Source organism: Elgaria multicarinata, chromosome 5 (assembly GCF_023053635.1).
Source record: "Elgaria multicarinata webbii isolate HBS135686 ecotype San Diego chromosome 5, rElgMul1.1.pri, whole genome shotgun sequence".
Classification (NCBI taxonomy): domain Eukaryota; kingdom Metazoa; phylum Chordata; class Lepidosauria; order Squamata; family Anguidae; genus Elgaria; species Elgaria multicarinata.
This window is the reverse complement of record NC_086175.1, coordinates 88,950,542-88,967,795: the sequence shown is the minus strand read 5'-3', so window position 1 is coordinate 88,967,795 and position 17,254 is coordinate 88,950,542. Positions and strand designations below refer to the sequence as shown.

At 39.4% G+C, this 17,254-nt stretch overlaps 1 protein-coding gene across 1 annotated transcript in view; it reads left to right on the top strand.

Moving 5' to 3' along the window:
• VGLL3 (vestigial like family member 3) overlaps positions 1-16,352 on the top strand; it is a 31,767-nt gene extending 15,415 nt beyond the window's left edge. The window contains exons 3-5 of the mRNA XM_063127596.1: positions 3,098-3,601; positions 14,725-15,849; positions 15,883-16,352. Of these exons, the coding sequence (XP_062983666.1) occupies positions 3,098-3,601; positions 14,725-14,768 (548 nt within the window). The 3' untranslated portion in view covers positions 14,769-15,849; positions 15,883-16,352. The remainder of the gene's footprint in view (positions 1-3,097; positions 3,602-14,724; positions 15,850-15,882) is intronic.
• Positions 16,353-17,254: the final 902 nt, after the last annotated feature.

Sequence of the window (17,254 nt, the reverse complement as noted above, 5' to 3'; positions counted from 1 at the left end):
GCAATGAACAAATAAAAAGTATGATTTCACAAAGAACTGGTCACACTGGAGAGATGTAATTTGTTTAGTTTGAAAGAATTAATAAAGACTTGTGAATAGAATGAGGGGAGGTTTTTGCAGCCAACTGAATACTACCAAAGTGTAGTATTAAAAAACTGTTGTGTCTTAATCCCATTGAAATCAATGCATTAAGTTTGTCATGACTAATTTAAGTCCCATTGAACTAAAAGAACTAAAGCATGACTAATTTAGTCTGGATCCAATGGAATATCAGCATGATCTAGTCAAAGTTTTATTTATTTAAGAAATGGATGCCTTACTTTCCCCCCCTGAAAAGAAGTCACTCCAAAGTATAGTATTATTACATAGCACATTCATTAATTTTAGTGGGAGATAGCTTAAATCTTTAAATATGATTAAATATTTCCTGCTGAAATTGAAGGATATTCAAATACTTAAGACTGAATAGATTGCACCCCATGTTAATAGTTGATCTATCACGTTGTATACAATAGTTATGTGAAGGAATTGTGTACTTGGCCTTAGAAAACTATCTCTGGCAATTTATTTAGCCATCCTAAGATGGGATCAAATTCTTTAGCAATAAAATTCTCAGATGACACAAAACAGAGTTGAGATGACTTTTGAGAAATTAAAAATAATGGTAAAAATGCCAAGAGATCATGTCGCTAAAGAGGTCTAGGCCAAAGTGACTTTTCAAGAACAACACAAATATTAAGGGTTATATCAGCCATCCTCAAGCTGGTGCCCTCTAGATGTGTCAGATTACAACTCCCATCATCCTCAGCCAGCAGGATCATTGCCTATGTGTAATCCACCACATCTGGAGGGCACTAGGTTGTTGAAGTCTGGGTTATATCCAAGAATTTAGTTGTGCAAGAGGTGAAATGTTTATGGGCTGGGTGTGGAAACATGACGACATTTCACAAGTATTTCGGATTGTAATTGTACAGCTCACAGACTGAACTTTTTCCATGCACATTCAGCATGAAATATAATTTTATCTATTTGACAATGAACATCTTTTCTACAGAAAAACAGTCTAAGGTCTCCAAAGATTCCAAAGAGGAGAAAAAAAAGGATTTGATTACATTCCTTTCTTTTCTGCAATTTGCTTCCAAAAAAGCAAGGCATATCAGTGTCTCTGCTTTTCATACGTAAGCCTAATGCAGTACCTAATAGTTCTCTGTCATTATACTCAGCATTATGGGAGAACTAAGCAAGAAAAAAAATAAGAGGATTAAAGAAAAAGGATGGGGAGAGGAGATGGGGGGGGAAACCCTTTATAAGGAAGCAGCTCTCTATTTGTTCATTTTAACTGTAAAACTGTCTATCACTCACTGGATTTTTCCACACATCTGTCCAGCAATGGGTGACATTTCAACTATCAGAAAAATAGAACAACTCCACACACCCAATAAAAGAAAAAATGGTGGGGATAGCATGCCAGTTTCCAACTTCAGAAACAGGTTCATCCCAGAAACACATACCCAGTCAGAGAGAAAGAGAGAGAAAAAAGGGGTGCAAGAAGGGAAAAGGGGAGCCTCTGCCTAACACTGGCATGCTATCCCACCTGCTACCAGGTCTGGTTCTGCCCAACACCAGCCTGTGGATCCTATCAGATTATATCTAAAGGAATGCAATCCTCGAGGAGAAAGAAAAAGTTCCAAATGGCGAGTTCAAACAAAAGGCGTTGCGCAGCCATTCTGTCTTTTCCTACTTAAAGGGTCTTTTTTGTAGTAAGAAAAAAAAATGAAAGAAGGATGGGAAAACATGGCAGGGTGGCAAATGGAAGTTAACGTTGTCTAGACCTCCATAAAATTCCATGAATGCGGCAGAGTCACAGGTGATAACATGATAAAAGCCGTCTCTGGAAACAACCTGTTATATTACATTGGAGCATATAGTCTATTTCACCTGAAGCTAATATTTCTTCAGTGCATAAATTCAGCCGCAAGAAAATATGGGATTCTCCAATGGTGTCATTTTGTAATCATAAAGTTTCTCCCATTTGCAGAAACCTTGTTTACATCTTTGTGCAAGTGTCAGATTCAGCCTTTTAATTCTAGTCACAGAAGCCATTGTGCGAGCTGTTGTAGCAAGCACTTCCACAACTCATTATGACTTCCTTATGCTACGCGTTTTGCTAGCACTTGCGCAACCACTAGCAGAACAATTGCACCTCATAGATCTTTTCCACTATTGTTATGTTGGATACAACCCATAGAGAGTACAGCTACGAAGCAATTTAAGTCTGTCTTTTGACAATCCAGGCAAAGGAACCTGTTGAGTTAGTGGGTTCATTACTCTAGTTATGGTAATTGAACTGCATAAAGAAATGAGTGATAATAGTTCTACAAGGTCTGTAAAGGCAGCAAAACAAAAGGCTTGTCACTTGTTAATTTCTAAATATGTTTTTACCCTAGGAGCTTTGGGATTTCTAGTTAAACATTTTATATCTCCATTTTTGATATACAGAATGTCTTGATTGGTTTTTTCAAACAATTCCCCACCACCAGCACCCTTGCTCAAATGTTCTTCTTATCTTTTGATATTTCTATGGCTATTTCTTCACCATTAGCTACAGGCATCTATTATCCTCTTTCCCAAGGCATTTTCATTTCTATCCTTCAGATCAAGGTTTTGGCAAGACACCTAGTAGAATCCATGCCAGCACTATCATTACATAATTAAACATTAATGACTCCTCAGAAGATGGGATTTAAAATATGTGATTTCATAACATGATGACCTGTATTTACATCTTCTTGGTTCTAATATAAGTTAGTTTCCAAGTATACTTGGCATTAAATAGCTTATAACATTCTTTTAGACCCCACACATCATCTAAAATGACATAATAAATCTAATTAATTGGTCACTTTAGTGATTGATCACAAACGCTTGAAATATGGGTTCATATTTGTAATTGTCTGCTGTGTTTCATACTGTGCTTTCATAAACATTTAAAATAGTAATGTAAGTAACCCATATTTCTTTATTCATGTTAGCAATGCTGTTTGTTAGTTAAGAGCCATTTTAAGTATGTATCCTCACTTTGGCTTTTCTTTTAAAGAGAACTCAACAATAGCAAACCCAAGGAGTGGTTTCCCAGCTTCATTTTGGACCAGTTCTTATCAAACTCCACCTCCACCATGTCTAAGTGGAGTTCATCATGATTTCCCAGTTACTGCACCAGGCACCTTCTCAACAGGAGATCCTAGCAGCTGGCCAGGACATGCCCTGCATCAGACTTCTCCTCCTGCACCGCCTAGCATGTCAGAATCTTGGCATTATCCATTAGCATCTCAGGTGAGCCCTTCATATGGACACATGCATGATGTGTACATGCATCACCACCATCCCCATGCACACATGCATCACCATCATCACCCGACTTCGCACCTTGACCCACGGTACAGACCTTTGCTGATGCCTTCAGTTTGTGCAGGCAAGATTCCTCCACCACAGTGTGAAGCAGCAAAGACAGATCCTACTGCTGTCACCAGTGCTACCTCAGCATGGGCAGGAGCCTTTCATGGAACAGTCGACATTGTGCCAACCTTTGGGTTTGACACAGGTAAGCTGCAATTTTCTCTCCTGCGTGGGTCATATTATTTCAGGAAATGTTTGCCATAACTGATCATGTTCTCACCAAACTCTGTTAGTCTTTCAACTGATTTTCTAATATGAATCTCTGACATGGTTAGATAAGGCTGAGATGGCAAGAATGCCAAGATTTGCAAAGACAGCAAAATACTTAGCTGTTGATTCCTACTGAAATAAAAATACATTACATACAGGTGAGCAATTTCAGCTTCCAATCTTTATATTTAGTACAAATCTAATGATATATATCCTGTAGTCAATAAGAACTGTATCACGATTTTTTATGTTACAGCATAAGTACCCTTACTTGGAAGTACACTTCTTTGAAATCAGAGGAATTTAGGATTCTTGTTTGTTTCTGTAAGCATCTGCAATGAATCTGGTTTGTTAATCAGTCCTGTTCAAGAATAGGATGTTCTGAATTCACTCAGTGTAGACCCAAGGGATCATAAAATGTTTTTTCAAAATGCAACCCAAATGTTACGTATAAAACATTCCTCCAACAAGCCAACATAAAATAAAGCTGTTGTTCTACAGGGCAATGGGCAGTATCTAACACTGCTGCTCTACTTACACCGCCCAGAGAGCTCCAGCTATTGGGCGGTATAGAAATGTAATAAATAAATAAATAAATAATAAAATAAATGTAGCAGTAGCGTAAGTGCTATACCAGTATTGTAAACTGGCACAGTAGGTTTCTGTGGAAGCAGAACTGGAGGCCAACTTACTCTAGCACCATATTAATTGTGTAAGCAGAGTTGACAATGTTGGATACTGCCCAATGCTTACAAATGTATTCCAAAAATATTCAGCAATTTTGCTCAAAATCGTTATTATAGATTCTATTTTGCTGCATCTATATGATACAATTTTAATGCTTAGATATACTCACTGAAATGGAGTCAGTTTTCTGTCTTGTCAGTTCTATACTCTGGGCACAGAAACCTCATATTAACTGGATTCACACAACGTGATAAGCCACACTCAGTGGTTGAGTGTGGGTTGTTGTTGAATGGTGGGTTAGCGTATTGTCTTAACCCAGGACATTTTTCACAGGGAGCCTTGTTAACCATGCAGTGTGGCTTCTTTTTCTTGAACAAGTAACCTTGAGAACCTATAGTTTGTTGTTGGGTTGTTCAGGTTGGTTAACAAGCCACCCTGTGGAAAATACTCTGCATTCAGATAACATGCTAAACCATGGTTCAACAATCAACCCACAGTTCAACAACAACCAATACTCAACCATTGAGCATGGGTTAGTGTGAAGAGACCCAATGTGTAGTGCTCAGTGGAGATCACATCTGCTTTGACATTGGTATAGACTTCCCAAGAGTTCAAGATTTAAACAATAATGATTAAATTTTAAGCATACATACCAAGTTGCATTATGATAGTTCAATATTAAAGGTTGATGTCACAAGATAGATTTTCTGGCCCCCTTGAAAACGGATGTAGCATCAAGCTGGAGAGTACCTGAATATGTGAACCAACTAGGGATGGGTAAGAAATTAATTTGGCTCTCATTTCAATATGAATGTACCGTATTGAGACTTTTCCAAACCTAAACCTAATCTGAAATGAAATTTTCTGTTGAGGTCCCTAGATTTCTGAAGTTTATGTATTTATTGCATTTTTATACCACCCAATAGCTGAAGCTCTCTGGGCAGTTCACAAAAATTAAAACTATCCAAAGTATAAAACAAACAGTATAAAAACATGATATAAAATACAATACAAAAGCACAACCTGATAAAATCAGCAGCAGTGCAGAAATACAAATTTAAAATACAAATTTAAAACAGCAAAGTTAAAATTAAAATTATAGACCGTTAACATTCTGAGAGAATAAAAAGGTCTTCACCTGGCATCTGAAAGAATATAGTGTAGGTGCCAGGCAAACCTCCTTAGGGAGCTCATTCCATAGCCTGGGTGCCACAGCAGAGAAAGCCCTCCTCCTGGTAGCTACCTGCCTCACTTCCTTTGGCAGGGGCTCATGGAGAATGACCCCTGAGGATGACCTTAGGGTCCAGGCAGGTACATATGGGAGGAGGCGTTCCTTCAGATAGCCTGGCCCCAACTGTTTAGGGCTTTAAATGTTAATACCAGCACTTTGAATCTGGCCCGGACCTGGATTGGCAGCCAATGAAGCTGGAAGAGGACTGGTGTGATGTGGTCTCGTTGGCCAGTCCCTGTTAGTAAACATGCTGCCCCTGTTTTGTACCAGTTGAAGTTTCCGGACTGTTTTCAAAGGCAGCCCCACGTATAATGCATTGCATTAATCCAAACGAGAGGTTATGAGAGCATGGATAACTGTAGCTAGGCTAGTTTGTGATGCAGTTTGCCAAAAAATGCAAAGAAGAATAGTATACAGTGTATACTTTAAAAAATGCACACAAAAACACACTATTTAAGGTGGGAATGTGTACATTTGCACAAATATGTGCACAAAAATGCATACATATGGGAAAATGCATACAAAAATGCATATTTTAAAATGTGTACGTATTTTCACACAAACTGAAAAACAAATATTTGCAATGCAATGCGAAATTGGAATAGATGGGAAATTTTGAAACTGAGTGAAATTGTGATTGATAGATTTGTCTATCCCCTCCTAGTACCAACTTTGATTCAGATATCTCAATTTAAGACAGATATCAGATGACCAGAATGAACAGAAAGTGCCAAACCATTTACTGTATATGTAAATTCCACCCTAATTTTCAATCCATCTGATACGCTATGGCCTTGTTTGGGATCAGCCCCTTGAAGCACCATCTTGAGGCATTAACCTGAACCTTCAGCTTCTGTGTGGAGTGTTGTGAGAGATTGTCCCTCAACAATCTGATTGTATAAGGTATTACCACTGTGCTGGATACTAGCCTCTGGCTCAAAATACTGCTTCAAACATCTATAGACAGCTTCAGTAGTGGCATTCCAAAGGGTAGGTTGCTAGAGGGATGTTGCTATGAACTCTATTAGATTAAACTGAATCTCAGAACTGCACAAAAAGAGCTATGCCCTATCAAATGGAGGGTCCAGCATCCTGTTTTTCAAAATGGTTGGCCAAAATGGTTGTGTGGTATCTCCAGTATTCAAGGCAGTAAGCCTGTGTGCACCAGTTGCTGGGGAATATGAGTGGGAGGGTACTGTTGCACCATGCCCTGCTTGTTCATCCCTGGCCAATGGCTGGTTGGCCACTGTGTGAATAGATGGCACTTCTCATGTTCTTAGATGCTTTTGTGATGCCCACAAGCAAGGCATAGTCAGGGCATATGTTTGTCCCCAGCAGCTGGTGTTCACTGTCTTGGAATCTGGATGTCCCACTAGCTTATGTAGCTATCACAGAGTCATGATATGTGGCAGGTGACTTAACATATTCTATTGGCATCACCTTGATAAACACATGCAATATGGACAGCCACACATCAGTAAACATATGCCAAGGGGTTATCGACAAACATGGCCCCTATCCCATGGGTCAACTCTGATTGGGCACTGGTCATCCAATGGCAGGAAACCCCTTTGCTCTAATCCTAACTCTAGCCCATCTGTTTTGCTGGATCTAAAGAAGTGTGCTTACTCTCCTTCTGGCCCAGATGTAGAGATGTGGTATCACCTCAGGGTAACACAGATCAGGATAGAAGAGAACAACTGGGGGATAGAACCACATCAAGGGCAGGCTCATGCAAAGGACAATTTAAACAGAAACTCAGTCCTCAGATACCAAGTGTAAATATTGTTTGCTTTCTCCTGTTAATAAAGCGAGGCAGACTATAGAGATTTCAAGCCCTAGCAAGCAGTGCCTAAAGAAAATAATGTAACTTCTTGTACTCAAAAGAAAATAATGTTTCAGTTGTGACACTACTGTCTTTACCATTAAGGATTGGAAAACAAGAAGTTCTTTTCCATACAACTCTGGCATAATTGTTTGCAGTTTTAGTAGATTTTATAGGGAAACAGCATGGAAGACTGCTGTCACTGGCTATATGTCATAGAGTTGTTGTTGCATCTGAATCCGTATGTTTCTCTGGCATGTACTTTAGATACTGTTTACCCATCAGGAGCAGTGCAGACAGTCTGATACATATCAGAAACTTTTTGTGCAATAATTCCATTAAAATATTATTAAATTCTTCTCCATACTTTTAGATTATGGTTACTAGATTTGGGGTTTAGGAGAATAGAGCAGGGGGATTAATTATCTAATTAAAAATGTTATCATGGAGGAAGATTTTTTTTATATAAATAACAGGAGGGTGATTAGCAAACTTTTTTTTTTAACAAAAACAGTACTTTTTTAAAAAAAATGTCAAAAGCTAAACACCTTGATTCCTTTTGTAAATATGCTTTTTTTCTGACTGTCTCTGGGCCTGTTCAGAAGACACCTTAAACCATGGCTTTAACTATGGTGGTTAAAGCCATGGTTTAAGGTTTCTTCTGAATGGGGCCTATATCTTCCTCTGTCTCACTTTACTATGGAGGTAAATGAAGAGAAAGAGGGCTCATTTACACCAAGCAGGATATTCCACAATGAAAGCGGTATATAAAGGGCAGGAGCCACACCAAGCAGCATATAGCAGTATGAAAGTGATATATGGTATGTGTCAATGGGCCCCAACAGTTGTCAGTGCACTTCAGTACTGCTATAAAGCAGTAGTGTGGCTCCTGCCTTTTATATACCGCTTTCATAGTGGAATATCCTGCTTGGTGTAGATGAGCCCTATATTAGCTGCTGCACGCCAGCAGGCTTCATTCTCACATTCTCTTTTATGCAGTGACAGAGTCAAACAGTGCTACTTGTGGCCTCAGGAAATTAAGAAAAAAATAGCATAACTAGAGCATTAAAAGGTCTGGACAATTTTATTGCCATTAATAATGTTTGCAGCTGTACAGACGATAAAAGAGTAATTAAATGTCATGTTCCAGATTGTAAAGTGATCGTCTGCTAGGACTAGGAGCAGTTGTTTTCCTCTTCATGGGGTCTGCCTGTTAGCAAGGCATATTTATTATGAGATTTCAGCTTTCTGAGAAACTCGCTATCATTGGTAGATAGATAGAAAGGTGCATCTGAACTGATAGCAATTCCAGTATTTCCAGTTGTCTAGACAATCACATTGGAAAAAAAGAATCTTGTTTCAAGAAGAATATTTATTTTAAAGGAGAAGACCAAAACCCCAGAAAAGGCTGTAATTTGTTCCTGGGTAACCAGAAGCAGATAGGGAATATTAATCTAATTGGGCTTTTTGTAGTTGGGATTGTGTGCGTGCGTGCGTGCGTGCGTGCGTGTGAGAGGGAGAGAGAGAGAGGGAGAGGGAGATTGTTTTCACTTAGTTTCTTTTGTTATAAATGTAAAATTCAATAAAAACATTTTTAAAAGAATGTAATATTGATGACCCAATCCAACTAACTGTGCCCATGTATACTTTTACCAATCAAGACGGTTGGTGTTGCTATCATTTGCAAAATCAGTCACCTGTCTGGGGTGGAGGGAACAGGCCCCTCACTACCCAAAAAAGTGATTAGCACTATCAAGACTGATAATGTCAAGCTTCCTGACTGGGGCTGCTCTTGTGGTTTCCAACCCAGCAATTGGAGCTGAATACAACACATTAAATCTGGATTTAGTCCTGAACTAACTCTGTGTGTGTGTGTGTGTGTGTGTGTGTGTGTGTGTGTGTGTTTTGCATTTCTTTGAATTCAAAAAAATGTTTTGCCCTAGATATGTAAAACATTGATAACATTACTTGATAAACAGTGCAGATTTATTCCTTGTTTAGGAAGCTTTTTTCAATTGTGAAAGTAATGAGTAACAAATTTATGAGAATTCAAGTGAAGTATATGCTAGTATGAACTACCCTTCGGAATGGATTTTGCACAATCTGTACATCCCTACTAGTAGTCCACTAGCTCCAATCACATTGCAGTAGTGGGATTGACTACTGGAATAATGGGAAGCTAGTGCTTGATACCACTAACCTAGAAAGTAGCTCAAACTGGAGCTCCAGAATGTGAGAAGTCATAGGAGCTGCCTTTTGAAAACTCTGCTGACTTATCCTGCTCTGGAAATGCTAGTTTGAGCTAGTTTCTAGGATTGCACCATCAGTGCTAGCTTCCTATTGTGCTGACGTTACTGCTAGTACAACAGCAATATTAGATACTGCTCAAGATCCCTTGGCCTTTTTCCCATGGAGAAGGATATTGTCATGTCTGTCAACACCTGTACGGGTCAAGAAGTGTTGTAGAAAGAGGGGCAAGTCATAAGCAAGCAAAATGAGAATTGACACTATGGCAGAGGTGAAGAGAAAGGAAAGGAGAGAACAGGGAAGAATTACGGGTAGCAGGTGTGAACCATTAGGGAGTTAAATTTAGTGTTGCATTAGTGGGAGCCTGAGACATGACATGGCTTTTCTCCTTGTCTCCTCTCCTTGCAGCTGTCTGTGCCACCTGAAAACCTGTTCCAATAGGTTTACCAGACCTCCAGAGTAGATGTTGAGGGCATATGGGTGGCTATGGGTGGCGGAGTAATTGCTCCATCACCAGACTGACATGGCTTGGACACAATCATGGCTGTGTGGACCAAGAGTCGAAGAAACAGAAAGCAAAAAAATGCAGTCTCTTAAAAGGATAAATAGCAGAAAAATCAAAACAGATGTTGTTCACACAAGACTAGATCAGGGAAGCAGCTTGTATGATACATTCCAAAATGCTTAGATAGAGCTTTGGAGAAATGAGAAATCTGAAATTCTAATTTGGGGGTCTCCAACATGGTGCTTCTGAGAAACAATGTGTCCGTAGACTCTTGGTGCCCACCAGTTTCCTGCCCCTCCTGATTTTTTTTTGTTTTGTACTACTTAAGGTTTTTTTTTTTTAAAAAAAAAAATTAACTACCCTCCTTTGCCATCTTTATTTGGGTTCAAAAGAGTGTTGTTGTTTTTTCTGTTTTGGAGCTCAGTCCTCACCTCTGCTTTGTAATTAGGTTCTTGGGCAAGTTACTTTTCTTTTATTGTCTCTCCCGTTTGTTTCCTGGGATTTTGTGACTAGCCATGCCCACAATGGCAGCCATCTTATGAGAGGTCCCACAACATTCTCCCAAAATTCCAAAGATGCCCACCAACTCAAAAAGGTTGTGACCCCTGGTCTAATCAGACCATAATCTGCTTCTAAAAATGTAACATTTGACTCATGTGTTAACTTCAGAGTCAAATGTAAACACCACAGCCCTACAGAGAGGCCACCAAACAACATGATGGTGCTCTGCAAACAGGTTTAGAAGTTACTTACTCTGAAATTGGGATGATGCACAGGGAGCTTTGAAATGTTATGCCTACCCACGGTGCATGTTGCTTGTGGAGGGTGGAGAGAGATGCCCCTTCTTTCTACAGAGAAAGGTCTCGCATTTAAATTAGTATTATGTCAAAAATGTCTCCCTCCTTTTCCCAACCATTCTCATTCAATTTGATAGAAAAGAATTTGTTTTCAAAAAGAAATTCAACGGAGAATACATTTTAGAGAAATTTGCTTGTATTGGGGTTGAGTTTCTTGGCTTACCTAACTTAGGAGGTGGTAGGGTGTGAGCAAGTGTCCTGTTCTGGCATCCTGTAGCCGTCTCAGCTTCAATTAAAGCCTAGGAAAAGGCATCATGAGGTAATTCCTTCCACTGGGCCTTTTCAGATCAGGAAATGTAGGCAGCTTGGGATGCTAGCAGTGTTTAGGTCAGCTAAAAACACCACAAAAATAAATTATAAAACACCCTAAGAATGAGGCAGAACAATGGAAGCCTCTTTTATGGGGGAAGAGAACTTTCAGGAAATTGGAGGACAGATTTTGGCTCACCACTAACTCCACCTCTTTCCTAGAGCTAGGCACAACACTGCTCCCAACCCCACCTGAACTGAGGTGGATGCAACACAGCTGATGCTGTTGCAGCACAGAAAACCCAAAACTCGTATGAAAAAAGAAACAAGCTGTGGTAGAAGCCCTGCCAATAGGGAGCCCTATCCATAAGAAACTGTTGAGCATTTCTTCTCCCCCTGGAGAAATTTGGTGAAATTGTCCCATTCCCCCACAATTTCTCTGCCCTCAAATAGGGTGGAGAATTTTGTGAGGCCATTTGCACACAGCTCTAATTTAAATAAGCTTTAAGTCTTGTGGAAGCTGTACACAAACACCTCTGGCACAAACAGCCGCTCAAATTCCCCCACTCTGCCCATTATTGACAAAAAAATCTTTTGAGTGTGCATACTATACTAATGTTTTATTACATCTTAGAAATGATTGCAAATGAAAACACAAATTATGCATTATTTTATTTATTTATTACATTTTAAACCCACTCAGTAACCAAGGCCATAGCTAGACGGGGCAATATCCTGGGGTGATCCCCGAAATTTATTTATTTATTTATTTATTATATTTATATACCGCCCCATAGCCAAAGCTCTCTGGGCGGTTTACAAAAGTTAAAAACAGTAAACATTAAAAAAGTATACAAAATTTAAAAACCCATCAGAAACATAAAAAAAGTATAAAAACAACAGTATTCATTTTAAAAACAACAGTTCTGGGGTCTGTTAGAAAACAAAATTAACGTTGTTAAATGCTGTTAAACGCCTGGGAGAAGAGAAAAGTCTTGATTTGGTGCCTGAAAGATAACAGTGTTGGCACCAGGCGAGCCTCATCAGGGAGATCATTCCATAGTCGGGGGCCCCCCACCGAAAAGGCCCTCTCCCTTCACATGACGCACAGGGGATCCCAGGATCAGGGAGGGATGATCCCTCCCTTTCCCCTACCCTTTGAGCCCAGTTTTTCCACAGTCCCGGGCTCATCCCGAGACCATGGAACGTGTGGCCGGGCGTTGCGGTTTGTCCCGGCTCCTCGTGGTTACTCGCGAGGAGCCTGGACCCGCGCAGGGGCCGCAGAGCTCCTCAGGAGCTCTGTGCCCATCGGGGGTGGTGTGGGGGGGAGCAGGGTTTTTTGTTTTTTGTTTTTTGTTTTTTAAAAAAACCTACCTTTGAGTGCACAAGCGCTTGTGCTCATCTTCTGTTTACTTTTTTAAAAATAAAATGGTGCAAAGAAGCCTCACAGTACAAGTGATTTAAATACACATTAATCATTCCCCCCCCCCAAAAAATAAAAAAATAAAAATAAAATGGTGGGTGTGACGTCCTCTCCCTCCAAGGTTGTCGAGCGCCACATGTAAACAGAGCAGGAGATCTCATGATAAAAATACTGCAAGATCTTTACCCCTCCGTCATGTTAGTCCCTTAGGTCTAGCTGAGGCCCAAAATTCTATAAATTAAAAGAATAAAATGTCTTCATGTGATTTTTGGTTTTAAAAGTTTATAACAAATTACCAATATATAAATGAGCAATACAGCAAATTGGATAAGGCCAAGATCAAACAAGCAGTATCACATAATAAATCCGAAGGTAAAAATAAATAAACAAATCAATAATCCTTACTGACACAATCAACGCATGAACATTATGCATACTGGAGCACTTCTAGCAAGCACATTGCACATCACTAGTACTACTGGTGCTGTTTCTGCTGTGAGACTAGAAAGTTTCAATTGGGGATGTTCTGGAGTTTCTGATCTTGCTTAAGTGAGATTTGAGCAGGGAAGGCTGTAGTGCAGTGGTAGAGCACCTGCTTTGTATGCAGAAAGTCACAGGTTCAATCCCTGGCATCTTCAGGTAGGGTAGGAAAAAGCTCTTGCCTGAAAGCCTGGAAAGTTGCTTCCAGTCAGTGTCAATAACAATGGACTAGATGGACCAATGGTTCGTATGTTACTGCAGTTTCCTGTGTTACTAGCAATAGGGATAAAATGCTACAAAGCTTTTAAAACAATGTTCCTAAAATGCCTGGTAAAATAAAAATGTCTTCAACTGGCATCAAAAGGAACATCATGTAGCTGCCCTGCAAACTTCTCTAAGTGAGTGCATTCCACAAATGGGCACCGCCACTGAAAAGGCTCCATCTCTTCTAGTGACTTCCCTTGCTTCATTTGGCAGGGCATCTGGACAAGAGCCTCAGTGATGACCGGGGTAAATATGGGAGGAGCTGCTCATTCAGGTAACCTGATCCGAAGCCATTTAGGATTTTAAGGGTTAAAACCAGCACTTTGAATTGGGCTCATAAATGGATTGGCAACCAGTGAAGATGACAGAATACTAGCATAAGGTGATCATATCGGCCAGTCAGTTTTCAGGGACAAATTATGTGCATTCAAAAGGAACATTCACCAAGGGAGAATGACTGAGAAAAGTTATATTGTGTCCTAAAAGACTGTAACGTTGCCTTCAGGCTGAATTGCTCTTAGCCCCAGAGAAAGACATTTCCATGAGCTAAAGATGCAACAGTTGAGATATGAATCCTAAATGCCTTTACATAGCTTTTTTGATGTTTAAAGTTTATAAAAGTAAACATAAATTGATCTGGAACAGTTCTATCAAAGCATAAGGAAATGATTCAGTAGTAAGTAATTTCAAGAGTGTAGACATTTTTTCCACTTTTGAGTGCACAGTCTTCAATTTCACAGTAATAATTTAGTTGGATTTAAAGTGGAGACAGATATTAGTTTTCTCTGTTTAATTTTAATAGTTTTTTTACTCATTTATTATTCGGTAAATAATGACTCAGAAGTCAACTATTATTTTTTCCTATTAAACTTTTTATCTTATTGTGCTGGGAAACATTTTTATTTTTTATTTTCTATCAGTCTGCTACTTTCTGATTGTTGTTGTTTAAAAAGAATGCTGGGACCCTCGGGCTGCAAGTGGATTGAGAGGCATAATTTCTGATGGTGTGCACACGTTTCATTTGTCCCACTATCACTTCTAGTCAAACAGACTGTGCAAGTTTCTGATAGTATACATCAATCTGCCAAACTGTGTATCAGAAGCAAAAGTCAGATACTTATTTCTGAGTAAAGCTGTATAGCAGAGGGGCGGGAGACTGTGAAAGTTCCAGGAGCCATTTGCTACAATCTAAGCCAGAGTTACAATCTAAGCCATAAACCACTGAAATCATGTTTTAAGAATGTTTTAAGTGTAACCATTTAAACATTTCCTCTCATCCTTTCAAAATAGGCATCCAACATCCGGACAAAAGTAAGGATACATCATGGTTCTGAAGTACAAATGGCTTTTACTAGTAACCAGCGTCGAGGATTTCTACCCTTGTGAAGGTGATACTGCAGTCTTTCTTTTTTACTGTCACTTCACAGTGACACCGGACATACTGCAAAATGGATGTTGAACCAACCAGCCATGATTTTATGATTGAGCCTTTACCTCCAGAAGGCTATTTCTGAATCCCAGGACACTGAAAAGAAAAAAAGTGCAAACAGCTTTCTGTTGTATATCATTTGTCATCTGAGCCTGCTGCAGCATTTCGGCAACCTAACTTCTTTTTACTCCATTTAACAGTGTTTTGCTTGGTTGTGTGTTGTTGTCTATACTAATGCACAGCCCTGATTATCAGGAGAGACCTAATCTTGACTAGTAGTCATCCTTCAGGAATACAGTTTTTTGTAGCTCTTATGTGCACCTATTTTTGTAGAAATACAGAAAGTTTGCATAAGCATTGATGGGCTATTTTAGAACAGTGTATTTTTTTAAAATTTAAAGTATGAAAAATTTAAAGTTCTGTTTAAAGAACTTGTTCGCAGAAATGCACTGGGAAAATGTTTTAAATGCATAGTTTTTAGATATCTGATGTGCTTGTTGTGATAAAACGAGTCGGTCCTTCAATGTAACAATCCTACAAGGTCTTGAATGTACTTTGCTTTTCGCTTAAGCAATCATTCAAATGTAAAACAGTTTCCATAGCAGTGCTCTACCACTGAACAAATGATTATTTGTTGCTTTAGATGACAACTTCGAGTTGGCCAACCAATGAGAACATTTTGTTGAAAAACAAGGGGCAGATGGTTTTCCAGTGAAATCCTAAGCATAAGGGTAGCTTCATCGTTTAAACATTCTGCTACAGCATTGATTAACATCACAATAGTTGAAAACATCCAGTACCTTGCTGATGGTGAGAAGCTCTCTGATCCTGTCATGCTTCCTTACTAGGTTCAATCTGTAACTACTGATTGAACCTAGTCTTGCCTTCAAAGAGTAACCTTTGGTGGGTCCAATCCCTGTGGAATTCTTAACTTTTCTCCTCTTGCGGGAAAGCCCCCCATCCCATATCACAAACTATTTTAGAAGGTCCATACTCATAAAGTAGGATACTGCAGAGAGGCACTAGTACAGTTGTGTAAGTGCAAGCATGAACACAGTGCAGCCATTTACTGCAGCTCCACTAATTCTGGAGATAATTCCTCATAGTACTGCTAAGGCTGTTGAGTCTTGTCCCATGACCTGCTGTGAGACAAGGAACAGGGCATTTATTAAAAATGTCATTAAGAGTCTATGGGGCTATAAAAAACAAAACAACAACAGATATGTCAAATATGTCACAAATTGTATCATCAAGCCATGAATCAACTAGCTTATAGCAAAACTTACAAGCTTTACTTGGTTTTGGAAAACATATTTCCAAACTGATTGCACTTGCTATTAGAAATGAATCTAGCAGGAATCAGAGGATGGAACATATTCTGCAGGTATTAATAGAAACTACATGCCCAGTAAGAGCTTTTGCATTCTTGATCAGGCCTTCTTTCTGTGAAAACTTTGTATATTACAAAAAGTTCAATACTATTAAATACTGGAATAAAGCTACTCATTTTTCATGATGAGTTTTCACCTTACAGTCATTGATTGCCTTCTCCACTGTTTACATATAGAATTTAAATTAATTATTAGGCAATACTGAGTTAACCTCATGGTTCAACAAGTCTCTTAGAACATGTGCTAAGATGAACTTGGGCTTCTTCACCAGTCTAAAGTTGCAATCCCTTACATATTTACAGGCTCCATTGATTTGTAATGAGATTAACAAATGTGTATACCTGTGCTCCTTTTCCATAGGTACAAGAATCAGCATGCATACAACAGGACTTATGATTTCTTTTGCTAAGCAATGGCTCCCTGGCACCTGTTGCAAACTGCTTTTTCAGCTTGAAGGCGCTTCCCGTGTAGTGCATGTTTCTTGTGCTTTCGAAAAGGAAACAAAAGCTTCTTTGTATGTGCAGACCTCTTACACATTTTTCTGGGTGATGGACCTCACTTGAAAGCAGGCTCCGCTTATTTCAATGTGGCTGCTAAGTAGTTTGTGCAGGACTGGAATGTGAATATCCACTACTTTACCTCTTGCTTTTAATTTTGTAAGGCCTCAGGTAACTCCATAGTTCTTTTCTGTCAGGTAATCCAATCAAATCTCACCACTTTGTGCCATCACAAGCAAAGTGACATCCTATCCTATAGGACTAGAACTGATCCCACCTCCTTCTACACTCACCCCAAACCCTCTTTACTTCCATCGCAGAGTTGCCCCTGCACCAGGAAGAGCTCGGCTGTTCCAGTGTTCCTGCGAAGGCCTTTCATCCCAGTGCTTACTGCAATTGCGTGCAGCTTGGGAGCATGTCAAGGAGGTATTCCCTTGTGCCTGCACAAGCAGCTTAGCACTCAGTCATATGTTTCACTGCCACTGTGTAGGTGTTACCAGGAC